The sequence below is a fragment of the Sorex fumeus genome, unplaced genomic scaffold, assembly GCF_029834395.1.
Source record: "Sorex fumeus unplaced genomic scaffold, SorFum_2.1 ptg000036l, whole genome shotgun sequence".
Taxonomy (NCBI): domain Eukaryota; kingdom Metazoa; phylum Chordata; class Mammalia; order Eulipotyphla; family Soricidae; genus Sorex; species Sorex fumeus.
The window spans coordinates 23,563,396-23,582,638 of record NW_026606093.1 but is presented as its reverse complement, the minus strand read 5'-3'; the positions used below and the strand labels follow the sequence as shown (position 1 = coordinate 23,582,638).

The 19,243-nt window shown below is 52.4% G+C and overlaps 1 protein-coding gene across 2 annotated transcripts in view; it reads right to left on the bottom strand.

The window, feature by feature from the left end:
• PRMT8 (protein arginine methyltransferase 8) overlaps window positions 1-19,243 on the bottom strand; it is a 121,972-nt gene that overhangs the window by 68,834 nt on the left and 33,895 nt on the right. For both annotated transcript variants that reach the window (XM_056117852.1, XM_056117853.1), the window contains exon 2: window positions 12,213-12,398. In XM_056117852.1, coding sequence (XP_055973827.1) covers window positions 12,213-12,398 — 186 coding nt within the window. The remainder of the gene's footprint in view (window positions 1-12,212; window positions 12,399-19,243) is intronic.

Sequence of the window (19,243 nt, the reverse complement as noted above, 5' to 3'; positions counted from 1 at the left end):
GATACATATTTGAAGCAAAAAAAACCTCACCCAAAATCCTTCTGAGGATTGCTTGAACAATCCCACAAATATCAAAATCAAACAATATCAAACAACGATATCAAAATCCCACAAATTTTGATATTGTTGCCTAAGTCTTAGTTTGAGTTGAATTCATTGGCTCTGTGACTTAAGCAAATCAGACTTTTTTTTTCTTTTTTGGTCATACCCGGTGATACACAGGGTTCAATCCTGTCTTTGCTCTTAGGAATTACTCCTGGTGGTGCTTGGGGGACCATATGGGATGCTGGGAATCAAACCCAGGTCGGCCGCGTGCAAGGCAAACACCCAAACGCTGTGCTATTGCTCCAGCCCCAAATCAAACATTTCATTCTCATGGTGTTAAAGACTAGAAAGTCTGAGAATAAGAGTTTAAGAATGGGCAGATTTGGGGTCTGGTGGGGACTCTCCTCGTGGTTTGCAGATGGCTGTCTGTCTTCCACTCATCTGTTCATATACCAGAGAGTAGAGAAAGGAAGAGAGTCCTCTTCTAAGGCCCTCATCCCACTTGACTCCATTACCTCCCAGAGAATCCTCATCCTCCTATATCACATTAGGAGTAGAGATTTCAGCAAAGCAGTACCTATAGCCTTGTGTTTTCACTATTACTCAGTTTTCTCAGTTTTCTCGTGATTTCCTCTCTATCTCTTTTCTGAGAGCTGCTTAATTTGCAAACATTGAAAGATTTTTCCCAGACAATTTATTGGTTTGGGTTTCTAACTTAATCCCATTATATAGAAAAAAACACACTCTGAACCATTTCAAGCTTTGAAATGGATTAGATTTGTTTATGGCCAGGCTATGATCTATCTTGGTAGCTGTTTTAAATGTGTTTTTCTTTAAAAGAATGTGTGCTTTGTGGTTGAGAATGCAATGTTCTATAAATAAACGCCAATTAGATCCCTTTGTTTGATGGTATTGTTAGACTTTTCAACATCCTTTTGAGAATTTTTGTGTATTTGTTCTATCAATAGTCAAGGCCGGAGTGTCCTTAACAAAACAGACCTCTAGAGCTGGGGATATGTTTGTTTCTCTCTCTCTCTAGTTCTATATATGAAGCCTAATGCTTTTTGAAGGGCCCGTCACACCGTTTTGTGACTTGTCACCTTGACCGGGCTTAACTACATTTCTCACGACTCTGTCAGCTGTGTTTCCAATCAGGGTGAGTCACAAGAGAAAGACTCTCCTGAGATTTGGAAAGTATCAAGGGAGCAAGAACCCTTTTGAGGCGCTCACTTTTCACAGCCACCTCGTTGGTTCACCTTAAAAGGCCCTAAAAGGCCCTCCCGTTGATCGTCGATTTGCTCCAGCGGGCCCAGTAACGTCTCCATTGGAGACTTTGTTGTTACTGTGTCTGGCATATCGAATACTCTCGGTAGCTTGCCGGGCTCTCCGAGAGGGGCGGAGGAATCGAACTCGGGTCGGCCATGTTGGCTGCGTGCAAGGCAAACGCCCTACCCGTGGCCATAAACTAGCAGCTCGACCTGCTGTTGTTCTAACTGCTCCTTCAAATGCTCTGACTTTTGAGTCATATATATCCTGGAGAAATAAGGACCTTTCTCTCCCCCTGAGAAGCAGCTCACTACCAAGACCAAAATCAATGTCTTTGTAGGGTTCAACTGACGCCGAAGGGGTCTGACCTCTCCTTCTTGTACATCCTCATTCCTCTTCTAACCACCTCCCCCGTGGATATCAACCTTGGCATCAGACAAGGAACATCAGTCTTACACATATTAAAAAAGTTGCATTGGGGCTGGAGCGATAGCACAGCAGGTAGGGCATTTGCCTTGCGTGCGACCAACCCGGGTTGATTCCCAGCATCCCATATGGTCCCCCAAGCACCGCCAGGAGTAATTCCTGAGTGCAGAGCCAGGAGTAACCCCTGTGCATTAGTTGTGACCCAAAATGAAAAAAAAAGTTACATTCAGATCAATACTCTATCATTGGAATAAACATTACATTCGTATCAATACTCTATCATTGGGCAATACTCTATCATTGCAATAAACGTTTATATTCTACGATGGGACTCTATGCCAAGCTGTTTTCACTTGGTGCACCCCAGAGGGGGGCTGGCGAGAGCCCTCCCCGCCCCAAGGAACCCAAGTCCTGGCAGCTGACCTCCATTATCCAACAGCCAGCATGCTCCAGGACGCTTTCCAGACTGTGCGGCCGCTGCAACACATCATAAGACAGTTTCTACCCATTTTCCATAATTACCACACCATGTTTGATGGAGTTCAGACAGTAGACAACAAACCATAGAGAGATGCCTCTCGGAGAGCCCGGCAAGCTACTGAGAGTATCCCGCTCACACGCGCAGAGCCTGGCAAGTTCTCTGTGGCATATTCAATATTCCAAAACCAGTAACTATAACAGGACTCATTCCCCTGATCCTGAAAGAGTCTCCAATCATTGGGAAAGATGAGTAAGGAGAAGTGCTAAAATTTCAGGACTGGGACGAATAGAGATGTTACTGGCACCCACTCCAGTAAATCGATGAACAAAGGGATGACAGTGATTCTACGATGTAAAATTATGTGTGTGGGTGTGTTTCAGTCAGAGTGGATCACCAGGTATTGAACCTGTATTGAACCAATAAATCACTGAACCAATGCAAGTTCAATACCCGGTACCCCAAATTGTCTCTGGAGCCTACTAAGGGTGATCCCTAGCCCAGAGCCAGGAGTAAGCACTAATCAATGCCAGGTGTGGTACAAACAAACAAACAAACAAAAATTTTGCATGGTATCTCTAGTAGGACTGGAGTGATAGCACAGCGGTAGGGCGTTTGCCTTGCACGCAGCCAACATGGCCAACCCAAGTTCGATTCCTCCGCCCCTCTCAGAGAGCCCGGCAAGCTACCAAGAGTATCTCGCCCGCACGGCAAAGCCTGGCAAGCTACCCGTGACGTATTCAATATGCCAAACACAGTAACAACAAGTCTCACGATGGAGAAGTTACTGGGCCTGCTCGAGCAAATCAATGAACAACCGGAGGACCGGACCGGACCGTGATCTCTAGTTAGTTTTCTGGGTCAGCCTTCATGTCTGACCCCCAACAAAGGCGGAATTTGGTAAGGAAGATACTTCCTGAAGGTTACACTCTAGGGCTGTGCTCTCTGAATTGATTATGGATTTTCTGTAATGGAATCCTTCATCTAATTAGACATAAAGGTGTTAAAGAATCTACTGCAGCTATTGAAGAGCACATTATGAGGGTAGCCAATGGCCTGAACCAACAAAGGGTTTACTCAAAGGTCAGCTCTAGACACCTGTAATTAAGAACCTGTCAAAGATAAGCCTATGGACTGCCAGGTAAGTCACTTGAGAACACTGGAATCATCATCCAGAATAGAATGGCCTGGTTAGAAGGTTGCTACCAACTCTTGAAAACTTGAGGGGACAAAACTGATGATCTCAGGATCTAAATCCCCATCATGAGGTCGGTATCTACCAACCACACCTGAAGTTAGTTTTTTATGTGATTTTTCACCGTTTTATTTTATTTTATTTTTTTGAGATGTGGGAGGGCACGACTATAGGTAACTATAATAACTGGCCGCCCCATTCAGGACAATTGGAAGTTGAGAAGGCTAAGGATGAGGTTTGGACTTTGGTATCTTCTTCAGACCCTGGAATTCAATCACTGGGTGGGCTGAAGGAGTTCAGCCTCAATTTCCTGTTCTTCCTCAAGGTTCCTGCCTTTGATCATCCTAGAAGTTGAAGAAGGTGAAGGTATATTGATACTGGGGGCTGGAGCGACAGCATAGCAGGTAGGGCATTTGCTTTGCACGTGGCCGACCTGGGTTCAATTCCCAGCATCCCATGTGGTCCCCTGAGCACCGCCAGGGGTAATTCCTGAGTGCAGAGCCAAGAGTAACCCCTGTGCATTGCCGTATGTGACCCCCCAAAAAAAGGTATATTGATACTGAGTTTAATTCGGGCTTTAAATATTTCAGAAGTGAGTTCAAGACCCTCCTTGCAGGAGACCTCAGGGACTGAATACTTATGAGTCTGCAGACTAGCAAAGCAGCAAGGCCTTGACCCTGATACTGCAAGACGGTCTCCCCAGAACCCAGTTCAATGTCTGGCGCTTTCCAGCACTGTCCAGACAAAGCAAGGATATGATGCAGAACAGTGAAATGCACCTGTTCTGAAACCAGGATCCCTGCATCCAAATCATAGCTCCAAGGCCCTTGGGCTCTGACCCAGAACATCACTTAGCAATGATGTTGAAACTGTGTCTCAGTTTCCTCATTAAGAAAATGGGGGGTAATGGCACCCGTGCTGTCGGAGTACAGCAAAATTAAATCGAATCCATGCGGCAAAGTCTCAACTCTGGCTCCTCATGACAAGCACAGCCCTCTTTTTATTTGTGTTTGTTTGTTCGGGGGCTTATGGGGGGACCACACCCAGCAGTGCTCAGAACTCACTCCTGGCTCTGTGCTCAGGAATCATTCCTAGAGATGCTCAGGGAGTTCTACATCTGGGTCAGTGACACCCAAGATAAGCACCTCACCTGCTCGAGTATCTTTCTGGTCCAAGCAAGAGTCTTTTGATCAACAGGAGAAAAACTGAGAGTGGGCGGCAAAGGGGGGGCAGAATAATGGCCAATGCTTTGAGAAGCTCCAGCAGAACCATTCTCAAGCTACAAAATTGGCACAATGGGCCAGCGCAATAGCACGGTGGGTAGGGCATTTGCCTTGCATGTGTCCCATGCAGGGTCAATACCTAGTACCCCATAGGGTCCCCTGAACCCACTAAGAGTGATCTCTGAGTACAGAGCCAGGAGTAAGCACCAATAACTTCCAGGTGTGATACAATCAAACAAAAATTTGGCATGGTATCTCTAGAGATCTGATTGTTCCTGAAGTGGAGATGCCCCAATGTCCACCTTTAATTATTACCTTTTGTCCCCCACTTCCTCTCCATAGAGCTCACGACCACAGGAGTTGGGAAGGTTCAAGTTCTGGCCGAAGAAGTGAAGTTCTGCATAGTGTCCCATTGTGTATAAATATTACAACTTCTTAATCAATTCATCTATAGTTGGGCATTTGGATTGTTTTTATATCTTAGCTATTGTACAAAATACAGCTATGAATGTGTGTGTGTGTGTGTGTGTGTGTGTGTGTGTGTGTGTGTATGGAATAGGTGTCAAGAAGTGTAAGTGCTGGATCATCTGGGAGTTCGTTCCTATTTTCGGAAGTCTCCCTATTGCCTTCCATAGCTTAGACTAGATGAATAGCAAGCAGCTCTAAGAAAGCACCAGATTATGCAATTTGCAGCAACATGGAGAGAACCAGAGGTTATTCCAGTGAGTAAGGTCAGTCATAATGAAAGGGACAGATACAGATTGATCCTCTCATATGTGGGACTTGAAGATACACAGCGAGGCAGCAACAAAGATCCAAAGTCAGCATCACAGAGGAACTGAAACACACAATTGTGTTGGGGGGCGGATGAGAGAGAGAGAGAGAAGACAGATACAGGTACCCTGGTGAGGTCTGTGATGTCTGAATGATGTTCCATCATTGTAAGCCAAAAAAAAATATTTGTTTAAAAAAGATTTGAGGGGCTGGAGCGATAGCACAGCAGGTAGAGCGTTTGCCTTGCACACAGTCGACCCGGGTTCAATTTTCAGCATCCCATATGGTCCCCTGAGTACTGCCAGGAGTAATTCCTGAGTGCATGAGGCAGAAGATGAGATCTCCAAGCCTGCTCGAATCACGAATGAGCATCCTCCACCCAGATCCTCCATCTTCCAATAGGCAGGGGCCACACCCAAACTGCCGCCCGGCACCATGTAACCCCATCAAAAGATCTAGAGACTATAAAACCCAGATCCCGGAAGAGAACAGCCCAGAGTCTCCTGCCCCCGTGCACCTGGTTGTCCTCGCTAGGGCCCCTTGGAGGGGGACAGGTTGAGTTTCCCTCCCTGCTCCGAGCAGAGCTCTGGCAGCCGAAGACCTCCAGAACCAGCCACAACCATGCTGAGACCATTCTCGACATGCATGAAGGTACCGGCAGAGGAACAGAGGCATGCGGGTCCTGGGGCTGAGATCTCCAAGCTTGCTCGGATCAGGGCTGAGCATCCTCCACCCAGATCCTCCATCTTCCAGTAGGCAGGGGTCACACCCACCAACTGACCCCCAGCACCGTGTAATCTCATCAACGGCCAAGACCCAGAGACTATAAAACCCAGCTCCCGGAGATAAGCTGGATAAACTCAGCTTATCTCATTCTTACTTTGGACAAGCTGGCAGGTTACCGAATGTAACCTGCCCACAAGGCAGAGTTTGGCAAATTCCCTGTGGTGTACCCTATATGCCAAATACCAGTAACAATGATGGGTCTCATTTTCCTAACCCTGAAAGAGCCTTGAATATGGCACTTTTTAAAATCTCAGGGCTAGGACGAAGGAGACGTTACTGGTGCCTGCTCAAGGCAATCGATGAACAACAGGATGATCGTGATCGTGATTGTGATGAGGCAGGAGTAACCCCTGTGTATCGCCAGATGTGACCCAATATGCAAAAAAAAAAAAAAGATTTGAAATTTGTTTTATTTTCTTGTTTGGCTTTTGGGGGGTCACACCCAGCGATGCTCTGGGGTTATTCTTGACTCTGCACTCAGGAATTACTCCTGGCAATACTTGGGGGACCACATGAGGTGCCGAGGATTGACCTGGGTGGGCCACATGCAAGGCAAACGCCCTCTCTGCTGTACTGCGGCTCCAGCCCCAAGAATTGCAATTTGAACTTGATGGGTTTTCCCTACTCAGACTGTCAGAAGAAAGGGCTCCTCTTCTTCCTCTACTGGGCTTTCATTTTCCCCGGGAGAACAGCCCAAAGACAGTTCCATCCAGATGGCTCTGGAGAAACAACATACCACTCTGGGTGGAAACCAAGCCCCAACGACTGGTGGTGGCATCCACGGTGTCCCAGCTTCCTTGCTGATTCGAAATATGGTGGCACATTCACTAATGCCAGGAGAGGAGCCCCCGAAGAATCTCCTTCCAGAGAAGCCACCGCCAAGCTGGTCTCAAGAAGAGAGCTGGCTGGGCGTAGGGTGGATGCCCAGAGCCTGCAGGCCCAGAGCCCAGCGTCAGGTCACTGAGAAGTCAGGGCTGGCGACCAGGAGGCCACCAGCTGGCCCCAACTCAGAGCAAAGGCCTCAGGAAACATGTAGCTGTCTCTCGTGCAGCCTTCCAGAATGCCATCCTCCCTGAGAGGCCCTGGGCCAAAGGGGACAAAGTCCCCCACTGGGTCACCGCCCTCTGGAGCCTGCATCCCCAGGGGTCTCTGCATCAAGCCTCCCCAGACAGAAGGACAGAGGTATCCTGCAACCCCGTCCTGCCATGCTCCTGCACCTCTACTCCCACCGGGGTCTGCTTCCGGTTTGTGTTTACAGATGAACGGCACACCCCTCCCTCCTTCCCCCTGCAATGCCCCCTGCCTCGCTGCCTAAAATGCTGCCTGATCGCTATTAATCGGCAAGCTGGCGGGGCCGCGTGAGCATCTTGTTTGTGCCCGGAGGAGGCTGCCAAGCGGCCAGCTCGGCTCCTCCCGGATGGTGAAATGCGAGGCTTGTCCAGACGGTGCTGGCAGAGGCACGGCCGGGACTCGTCGGGTGCAGAAGGCAGCTCCTTACGGCCCCAGCGGCAGGCAGGAACAGACTTGCTGCAAAGAGCCGCGTTCACAGTCAGCTGATCCAGTGGGCTGATGATGGAGAACGAGAGAGGGTGAAGGAAAGCCTCTGGGGGTGCAGAGAGCCCAGCTGGCCGCCCCTCTGGGCCCTGCAAGCCAGAATTGCGACTCAGCCTACAGCGAGAGCAGCAGCAGAAGGGAATTCTGTGATGTGTCCATGAGTGTGTTCTGATGCAAAAACATCACTAAGGACTGTGCTAGAACAAGTAACTAAGGGAAGAAACATTGCTCATCTCCTGCAGGTCCTTCACTCCAAGGGACTCGCTGAATTAAGTCAGTGGCTTTGCAGATTCACGTGCAAGCTCCCATCAATGTTCCAGCAGGGGGAATCTGGTTGAATATTATTTCTCGGCCTTTGGTGTCTGTAGGGCTGGAGCAATAGCACGAGTAGAAAGGGCATTTGTCTTGTACACGGCTGATCCGGGTTCGATTCCTCCATCCCTCTCGGAGAGCCCGGCAAGCTACCGAGAGTATCCTGCCCACACGGCAGAGCCTGGAAAGCTCCCCATGGCGTATTCGATATGCCAAAAACAGTAACAAGTCTCACAATGGAGACGTTACTGGTGCCCGTTTGAGCAAATCGGTGAACAAGGGAACGACAGTGCTACAGTGCTACAGTGCTTGGTGTCTGTACCCTTCAGGACACCTGGCCAGAGTGCCACCAGACACCACCAGGCACCATCTGAAGGCTGAGATTAACAGACGCATCTACAAGTCAGACAATGTGCCCAGCCCGGGGTTCGAGACAGGGGGTAGGGGACTTGGGTATCAAGTCCTGAAGGAACTGAACTAATAATAACACTGGAGAGTCATGCAGCTAGCCCAAAGGGGTGTAACATGTACTTAGCATCTAGGAGGCCCAGGTCCGGTCCCTGGCACTGCAAAAGACCCCAAGCAACCCCCCCGATAATCACTGGGTATGGCTACAAAACAAAATTAAAATAATGGACTGGAGAGATATGAAGACATTTGCCTTGCACGTGCCCAATCGGTTTAATTTCCGGCACCACATAGGGTCTCTCTGGCTTTTTTTTTGGGGGGGGGGGAGGTCACACCCAGTGATGCACAGGGGTTACTCCTGGCTTTGGCACTCAGGAGATACTCCTAGCAGTGCTCAGGGGACAATATGGGATGCTGGGGATCAAACCGGGGTCGGCCGCATGCAAGGCAAACGCTCTATCTCTGTGCTATCGCTCCAATCGCTCCAGCCCCAACATAGGCTCTCTCTGAGCTCTGTCAAAAGTGGTACTTGAGCACAGAGCCAGGAGTAAGCCTTGAGCACTGCTAGGTATGGACCCCCAACCCCCAACCCCCTGCCACATTGAGTCTTTAGCAGCAAAGAAGAGTGTGTTCTAGGTCTAACATGAAAGCCAAGAACTTGGCAACTCACGGGGCGGTTCAATCAGTCTGGGGTGCTTGATGGGCAGTGCGGTGTGGAAAGGAGAGAAGGGGAGCAAGGGGTACATCAGGTAAGCTGCTGTCGGGGGCACTTGGTGATGGGGGGGAGTATGTGAGTGGAATGTAGGGCCTTGACCTTGGGTGACCTGAACTTCATGGCTTAAACCACATCCCCGGGGCAGGCTGCTGGTTTCCAAGGTGCAGATTTCACAGAGCTGCCACACTGCCCGCTCTGCCCAGGAGTCAGCCCTGACCCAGGTGCCCAGGACATGACTGGACCCCACTCACGTCTCCTCACCCCTGCCCCTTGCTGTCCCCCAAGGGGGAGCTGGACAGAGGGTATGGGCCAGAGCCCACCCTCCACCCTGAGGGACACTGGCCCACCCCAGCAGGGGAAGCTTAGCTCTGCTGGGGCTAGAGCCTCCGTACTCATGCAAGACACCCTCCACTCGAGAGTATATATATATATATACAGTGGTAGGCGTTTGCCTTGCACGCAACCAACATGGCCAACCCAAGTTCGATTTCTCCGCCCCTCTCGGAGAGCCCAGCAAGCTACCGAGAGTATCTCGCCCGCACAGCAGAGCCTGGCAAACCACCCGTGATGTGTTCGATATGCCAAACACAGTAACAACAAAATCTCCAATGGAGACGTTACTGGGCCCGCTCGAACAAATCCATGAACAACGGGAGGACAGATATATATTGCTTTTTGGGTCACACCTGGTGATGCACAGGGGTTACTCCTGGCTCATGCACTCAGGAATTACTCCCAGAGGTGCTCAGGGGACCATATGGGATGCTGGGAATCAAGTCCAAGTTGGCCATGTGCAAGGCAAACACACCCTACCCACTTGCTATCACTCCAGTCCCCCACCTAGGTATTCTGCAGGAAGGGGGTCACATGGGTGCTTAGGAGGCCGAGGGGGAGGGGCCTCCCTAGTGATTCTCAACCAATAGGGCCAGGAATGCCATGCACAGCCCTGCTCAGGCCCTGCGGGATTAGAGGCACCCCAGGAGCCCCCAGGGTCACACCCAGCAGTGGTTGGGGATCCCCAGGGCTGTAACCAGTGACATGTTGGTGAGGGGAGGCCAAGAAGCACCGGGTGTTGAACCAGGGCCAACTGCACGCAAGGTCTGTGTCTAAATCCCGATACTATTTAGTTATGGGGGGGGGGGGGGCAGACGGGGAGGCTTTAGCCGCTGTGCTCAGGGCTTCCTCCTGGCCCTGTGCTCAGGAATCATTCCTGGCGAGATTTGGGGGACCAAATGTGGCAGCAGGGATTGAACCCAGTCTCGAATCAGTGATATGAAAGGCAAGAAAGGACTTTCTAGACTATGGGCCGAACACATGGCCACTTGGTACCCGTATTGCGAACCATAACACCCAAAAGGAGAGAGAGAGAGTAAAGGGGAATGTGCCTTCCGCAGAGGCGGGACATGGGTGTTAGGGGGGGATGGAGTGGGGGTGGCGGGAAGGATACTGGGAACACTGGGGGTAGAGAAAGGGCACTGGTGGAGGGATGGGTACTCGATCATTGTATGACTGAAATGCAAGCACGAGAGTTTGTAAATCTGTAACTATATCTCACAGTGATTCATTTAAAAAGTTTTAAAAGAAAGAAAACAAACAAAACACACACACACACACACACACACACACAGGACTTTAACCCCTGAACTATCGCTGACCCTTCAACTCTTTCTTTATTTGCAGAGTGGCTCTTTGGACCTCACTCCACTCAGCTCCATACGACGATGATGAAGGATCAAGCCGAAGTGGCTGAAGTGTTCAGAAAGAATGATCAGGAATGAAGGCCCCAAGCCCAAAGGCCAAGGTTTCATTTCTGGCTCTACCCCCAGGAGCTTGTGACCGTGGCACAGAGGTGCTCCAGGATCAGTGAGGGTAGCCTGATTCTTCAGCCTCTCCCCCTCGTCCGTAAAATGAGACCCAGTCATAATACCCACCCACAGGGTGGACCCGTGAAGGATGGGACTAAGTGGACAATGCCCTGTGTAGGAGACCGGAAGCACCTCTAGTGTGCACTGACCAGTCGGAATGAAAGACTACGGGCTGCTATTATGAACCAGCCCTGCCTAGGAGGGCTGCACCACCAGAGCAGCACTAGAAGGTTCTCTGAAGCCTTGGTCTAGTTTTTGTTTTTGTTTTTTGTTTTTTGGGTCACACCCGGTGATGCTCAGGGGTGACTCCTGGCTCATGCACTCAGGAATTACTCCTGGTGGTGCTCGGGAGACCATATGGGATTCTGGGAATCGAACCCAGGTCGGCCACATGCAAGGCAAATGCCCTCCCTGCCGAGCCTGGGTCTAGTGGCTCACACTCCCTTCACGTATTTGAATCTTCCATTCTGAAACATCTCGAAGGACATAACAGGAATCTTTTCTTGGGAAGGTTCTTGGGAGGATCAAATGCAATGCTAGAGACCGTGTGCTTAGAACCAGGCCTGGCACCCAGCGAGGGCTCCCTTAATGCTGTTGTTTACTGGAATGATAAGGCAGGGGAGGGGTGCAGTCAAGGCACTAGGGTGCCCCCACCCCAGCCCCAGTTAAGAGCTCCCTTCCTGCACCAAACATCCATCTTTCTCCCTCCAGGAGAGGCAGGCAAGAACTGGCCAGGGTTCCTGAAAACTCATATTGGCCATGCCCTGGAGGGACTCATGGGGCCCCGAGGAACTCTGGGGTTCACGATCGAGCCTGCACAGACTCTGAGTTTCAGAATATCAGGTATATTCTCAGAGCAGATACCAAGCCCCCGCACCCCAGCTCTCCCTGGGTCTCTGAGTGTTAGGGGCCCAGGACCAAGAAGAGATAGGGCTATTGCGCCCCACATGGTGCCTGACTCTCTGTCCCCAACTTCCCCCAGGCCAGGCCCCAGCTCCACGCTTGGACCCTCCCAGAGTCCCACCCCACCCCCACCTCCCCGGGTTGAAAAGATGACCAGACCCCTCCTGCCCAGAATCTTCTGGCATTTTGCTTTCTGAAAGTCACGGTGAGACAGCACTGGCCCCAGGTGGCCCCCGGCGGTGACCGGCACGGACAGGGTTACCTCGTGGATCCCAAAGTGAGCATAGGAGTCAAAGTAGTAATCTCGCGAGGTCATCTCCTCCGGGTTCAGCAGCTTCGACAGCTTGCCCCGGCCCGGGCAGCTGGGCTGGGTGGACACATGGTGGACACATTGCACTGGCTTGGCAGGGACCACAGGCTGGGGGGGCTGCGACGGGGGGCTGTTGACCTGCAGGAAGAGAGGGGGCTGTGTGAGTAGAGGTCCTGCTCCCCCGGCCTGCTCTCCGTGTTATCCCCTCCCCTCCTTTTCCCAAGGCGCACATGGAAACTGGGAGCTGGGGCGGTCAGCTGAGGGCTAAGGGCCAGGATTGCAGGGACACTCAGCTTGTCGCAAGAGGAAAACAGCTGTGATTTTCACCCACTTCCATCTCTAATGGAACCCGTGTAGGACTTACCTCTATACACACTTGTCAGCTGTGTGTACCCCCTTTTGGGGAGGCAAAGGCAAGCGCCCAGGAGGCTGGAGCAATAGCACAGTGGACAGGGCATTTGCCTTGCATGCGGCCGACCCGAGTTCGATTCCCAGCATCCCATATGGTCCCCTGAGCACTGCCAGGAGTAATGCCTGAGTGCAAAGCCAGGAGGAACCCCCCCTGAGCATCGCAGGGTGTGCGTGTGTGGGGAGGGGGGGACCCAAAAAAGCAAAAAAAAGGAAAAAGTAATCCCTCAGCCCCCAGGACCTTGAGTGTCAGGTAACGGAGCCCCACCCATCCCTGCCTCTTCCCAGTCCTACAGCCTCAGAGTCAGTCACCACCCTGTCCCAGCCTCACCGTCCCCAAGATGAGATTCCCACACCTGCAACCCACCCCGAACCTCCTCAGCACCCTCAAGGGATCAGACAAATGAGGGTGTGTCATGGGTTGAAAAATGAGTCTCCCGGGGCAGGAGTGATAGCACAGCGGGAAAGGTGTTTGCCTTGCACACGGCAGACCCGGTTCCATTCCCAGCATCCCATAGGGTCCCCCGAGCACCGCCAGGAGTCATTCCTTAGTGCATGATCCAGGAGTAACTCCTGAAAATCGCCGGGTGTGACCCAAAAAAGAAAAAAAAAAATGAGAGAGAGTCTCCCCAGGGTGAGCGTGGGTGGCCTGGAGTCCACAAGTGCCCGGAGTTAGCTCAAGCCTGGGGGGTGTGCAGGGCGCATCTCCCCAAGGCCAAACCACAGACTCATGCGCCCTCCTGATTGCTGGTCCATCTCAGTAGAGGTTGACCCTGTGAATTCTACACCCACAGCCCCGTGGGCAATTCTTCCCGGGGTCCCTCTCTCTGGACACCCCCGTCTGGCTCTGTGCCCCCCGGTGGCTCCCCCCACAGCTGGCGGGAGACTGAGCTGGAAGGCCCAAGGGATCTGGGAGCTAGAAGCTTCAGCGCAGATGCACAGATGGGCCGGGCGCAAACGCCCGCATGCATCCTGGCAGGCGGGGAGGACCTTCGCGGCCCCCCAGGATCCCATCCCGGCCGGGGCGGGGGGATTCAGAACGGACATTGACAGGCAGAGGACGGGGACCTGGGGCCACACGGCCGCGCTGAAAGCCAGGAAAGCCTTCCGGGAGGCCTGTGTCACCACTCCTGCTGTGTGGCCTCCTGGATCAAACCAGGAACACCCACACGCGTGTGAGGGGGCGCGCGCATGCCCAGACCGGGATCCGCTTCCAGCACCGCATGCCCGGGCCCTCCCCAGCGCTGCCCCGGCGGGGTGTGGGGTGCTGCCAGCCTGCAGGCTGCAAGGGCTGAGCTCTGCCAGGAGTGGCCTGATTCATTCAAAGAAGAGAGCTGGGGGCAGAGCCATAGTACAGAGAGTTGAGGTGTTTGCCTTGCACGCAGCCGACTCACGTTCCATCCCCCGCATCTCACGTGGTTCCCCGAGCACCACCAGGAGTGATCCCTGAGTGCAGAGCCAGGAGTAACCCCTGGGCATTGCTGAGTGTGGAAGGAAGGAAGGAAGGAAGGAAGGAAGGAAGGAAGGAAGGAAGGAAGGAAGGAAGGAAGGAAGGAAGGGAGGGAGGGAGGGAGGGAGGGAGGGAGGGAGGGAGGGGAAGGATAGGATGGAAGGAAGGATGGATGGAAGAAAGGGAGGGAGGGAGAGGGGGAGGGAGGGACAGGATAGGATAGAAGGAAGGAAGGAAGGAAGGAAGGAAGGGAGGGAGGGAGGGAGGGAGGGAGGGGAAGGATAGGATGGAAGGAAGGATGGATGGAAGAAAGGGAGGGAGGGAGAGGGGGAGGGAGGGACAGGATAGGATAGAAGGAAGGAAGGAAGGAAGGGAGGGAGGGAGGGAGGGAGGGAGGGAGGGAGGGGAAGGAAGGAAGAATGGAAGGAAGGAAGGAAGGAAGGAAGGAAGGAAGGAAGGAAGGGAGGGAGGGAGGGAGGGAGGGAGGGGAAGGATAGGATGGAAGGAAGGATGGAAAGAAGGAAGGAAGGAAGGAAGGAAGGAAGGAAGGGAGGGAGGGAGGGAGGAAGGGGCAGGATAGGATAGAAGGAAGGAAGGAAGGAAGGAAGGAAGGGAGGGAGGGAGGGAGGGAGGGGAAAGATAGGATAGAAGGAAGGAAGGAAGGAAGGAAGGAAGGAAGGGAGGGAGGGAGGAAGGGGCAGGATAGGATAGAAGGAAGGAAGGAAGGAAGGAAGGAAGGGAGGGAGGGAGGGAGGGGAAAGATAGGATAGAAGGAAGGAAGGAAGGAAGGAAGGAAGGGAGGGAGGGAGGGAGGGAGGGAGGAAGGGAGGGAGGAAGGGAGAGAAGGAGGGAGGGAGGGAGGGGAAGGATAGGAAGGAAGGGAGGGAGGGAGGGAGGGGAAGGATAGGATGGAAGGAAGGATGGAAAGAAGGAAGGAAGGAAGAAAGGAAGGAAGGGAGGGAGGGAGGGAGGGAGGGAGGGAGGAAGGGGCAGGATAGGATAGAAGGAAGGAAGGAAGGAAGGAAGGAAGGAAGGAGAGAGGGAGGGAGGGAGGGATAGGAAGGAAGGAGGGAAGGAAGGAAGGAAGGGAGGGAGGGAGGGAGAGAGGGGAAGGAAGGATGGATGGAAGGAAGGAAGGAAGGAAGGAAGGAAGGAAGGAAGGAAGGAAGGAGAAGGGAGGGAGGGAGGGAGGATCTCAAAACACAGCTGGGATGTTCGAATGAGTTCACAGAATTTAGAATATTGCTCCGCGCACAGTAATGAGTTCCTGTAATGATTATGATTATTTGAACATAAGTGTCTCCCCAGTCTATGCCTCAGCATTCTTGGCTGTGAGCGGGGTCAGCTCAGATGGACCCCATCTCCTTTCCAGCCAAGGAAACCGGGAGTTCCAAGGACAGGGAAAAACCAAGGAATCCCCCGGAATGTGCCTTCCCCATCGGACGCTGGACAGGCACAACCCACTCGGGACCCCGGGGCCTGCTGTAGGTAGGGGACCCAGCTGGGGGCTGGGGGATGGGGGGCGGGTCCCATTTTCCTGGTGTATCTAGGCTGCAGCCTCTGGGAAATAAGCCGGCTGGCACGTTGAGGCGTATGGATTCCAGGTCGCAGCCATCCGGAGCTCGCTGGCACAGGCGCTCAGGCGGCCTCATTAGGATGCAGCAGGTGTGCCTACCCTCGGCTTGGGATGTTGGTCACGGTCTCCGGGAGGCTAAAAATAGACTGTGTCAATTGGACCCTCCCGTGCCGGCTGCAGAGTCACCTCTAACACAGAAGGCGGCTCTGTGTGCAGGGCTGACCCTCATCTGCCCTCGATTTCAATCGATTCACCCAAAAGAAGGTCCCAGCTGGTTCTTGCACCATGCACGGGTCTCCCACGCCCCTGGGCTGCCAGGCAACCCGGATTCTGCCGTCTCTTTGCCTTGTGAGGCTCCCGGAGACTCTTTCCCCAGCAACCAGCTTGCAAAGTGTCTCCGGGTGCCAGGCCCTGCACTCACAGGACAAGGAGATGAAGGATTGCAGAAGGAGAACAAGGTAGTCCGGCTCAGCAACCATAGATCCTGGGGACAAAGAGGTGACTGAGGCCCAGTGCCAGTCCCCAAGGCTATCCAGCCCAGCCCAGCCCTCTACCTGTGAGCCACTCGGACGGCCTGTCTTTGGAGGGCGAAAGTGGGCTGTGGACCAGCACCCCACAATCCCTGAGTAGTCTGCTACTCAGGATGATTTTTTCTTCTTTTGCTTTTTTGGGTCACACCCTGCAGTGCACAGGGGTTACTCCTGGCTCTGCACTCAGGAATTACTCCTGGCGGTGCTCAAGGGACCATATGGGATGCTGGGAATCGAACCCAGGTCAGCCGCGTGCAAGACAAACGCCCTCCCAGCTGTGCTATTGCTCCAGATCCTCAGGATGATTTTTGTTGTTGTTGTTCCTTAAATATCTGCTGAGCCTCTGTGGCAGCAAGAGGCAGCAAGGCCCCCCTGGGCCAGCCCCGTGGAGGAAATGAGGGTGGGGCTAGAGAGACTTCAAAAGGCTCTGCTTTCTAGTAGGAATGCAAGATGAGTGGGCAGACTACGATTTGTTTTACATGAGACACTTCGGCAAGATTGTTCTGGGGATTTCAAGTCGAGAGGATGGACTTCGAGGGAGGGAACTGTGCCTTGCTAGGTCGTGTGGTGACTGGTTGAAACCAGACTTTGGGGAAGGGACATGGGGTACTCAGTAGAGATGTTGACTGCAAGGGGGCAGCCCAGAGAAGCCCATATAAACACTGCAATGATGTTTGTGGGTGATGGAAAATAGGTTAAAAGCACGGGACCGAGAGATGGTCCAGTAGGCAGGGCGCTTGCCTTGCACAAAACCAAACTGGGTTCATCCTCCAGTGCTTCATAGGATGCCCCCAAGCACCACTAGGAGTGATCCCTGAGCAAAGAGGAGGAAGCCCTGAGCACCACCAGGAGTGATAGCACAGTGGTAGGGCATTTGCCTTGCACGCAGCCAACATGGCCAACCCGAGTTTGATTCCTCCATCCCTCTCGAAGAGCCCGGCAAACTACCAAGAGTATCTCACCCGCACAGCAGAGTCTGGCAAGCTACAGAGCCTGGCAAGCTACCCGTGATGTATTCGATATGCCAAACATAGTAACAACAAAGTCTCCAATGGAGATGTTACTGGGCCCGCTTGAGCAAATCGATGAACAATGGGAGGACAGTGATCCCGGAAAAGATTAAAAAAAAAAAAAGGTAGAGTCTGGATTAAAAGCACAGTGGGTAGGGCATTTGCCTTGCACCGGCCGGCCCAGGTTCGATTCCAGCATTCCATATGGTCCCCTGAGCATCGCCAGGAGTAATTCCTGAGTGAAGAGCCAGGAGTAACCTCTGTGCAACACCAGTGTAACTCCCCCTCCCCCACCACCACCACCACCAAAAAAAAGGCAGAAAATCCCGGGCTGGTGGGAAGATGTAAGGGGCATTCTGAATGGATCCTGGTTTGGGGGGGCTGGCGGGGGGAATGATGGTGAGAAGGAATTCGAACTAGAGCAGAAAAGTAAAGATAGGAGAGAGGGGTGAGCTGCCATGGGAAGTTAACACACTGAGGGAGTTGACGTTTTGGCTAAGAGGCTATAATTAGATGCAAGACAATGAGGCTCTATTGGAGTCTCCTAAGGGGGGGTGTGCGGGGGGGGGGGGGAGGGAGGAATCTGTGTGTAGACTCTGCAAGAGAAAGATGAATGGGATGGCAGAGACGCAAGGAAGGTGGGATGGCGAAGGCAAAAGTGGAGGCTTTGGGGATGAACTTCAGAGAGTCTTTTCCAAAACCAGTCAAGAGAGGATGAGAAGCTGAATTCTCATTGTGTTTCCCAAGGCTGAGGGCTCAAGAATCCTCCAGCGTACTATGTAGCTGTGCAAAAAGATGAAGTCATGAAATTTACATACAAATGGTACTACATGGAAAGTTATCATGTTAACCGAAATGAGTCAGAAAGAGCGGGATAGACACAGAAAGATTGCATTCATCTGGGGAACATAAAGCAACAAAATGGGAGACTAACACCAAGGAGTGGCCGAGATTAGTACCAGGAATTTTGCTCCATGACTTGGAGGCCAGCCACACGTGCTATGGGGAAAAGGAAGCTCAGATAGAGAAGGGAGCACCAAATAAAGGGTGTTGGGAGGATCCTCCCAGGATGGGAGAAACATGCTGAAAGTAGACTATAGACCGAACACGATTGCCACTCAATGCCTCTCTTGCAAACCACAGGACCCAAAAGGAGAGAGAGAGAGAGAGAACAAAAGGGAATGCCCTGCCACAGAGGCAGGGTGGGATGGGGGGATGGGGGGTGGGAGGGATGCTGGGACCCGTAGTGGTGGAGGATGGGCACTGGTGGAGGGATGGGTACTTGATCATTGTATAACTGAAACCCAAGCACAAAATAAGTCCATAACTGTGCCTCATGGTGTTTCTCTAATAAGAAAAAAAAAAGAAGAAAGAATCCTCCAACAAGGGACTGTACCAGGAGGACGGAATGGAGAGAGGTGGGAATCAGAGATGACAGTCCCATTTCAAGCTTGGGTGACTCAGAAAATGGGGGTGACGTTCACCGAAACCAACAAGTCAGCGAGGAGAACAGGTTGGTGGCGGGGGGGCCAGGTTGGAAATGATGAATTTCAATTTGGAGATGCGGAGTTCAAAATGTCACCAAGAACTGTCAGGAAAGATGGTGAGACAGCAACGAGTATCACTCAATCCCTGGCAACAAAGCATCACAGACAAGCGTGCAGGGCCAGTGATACAGGCAGGCTCCCATTTCTCACTGGCTGGGCTATAAGGACCAGTCCATCTCTCTACTAGAGGAGAGAGACCGGCCAGCCAGCAAGGAGCCATCAACCTCCCAGGCTTACCACCCTGGCAGATGCTACCGTCCACTCGCGTGAAGACAGACACACATGTCAAGTTAACTTGCAGCAGAAACGTTTCCCTGTCTCAGTCAGTGACCAGAAATAAAAAGCAAAATTAAGTAACTCATGGCGGATTTTGAAGCGTGGCCTAAAAGTCTCACTTTCAAGTCACGGATGGGGAAGGCACATTTTGAGGAATCCTTGTTTTTTCCCTGTCCTTGTAACTTC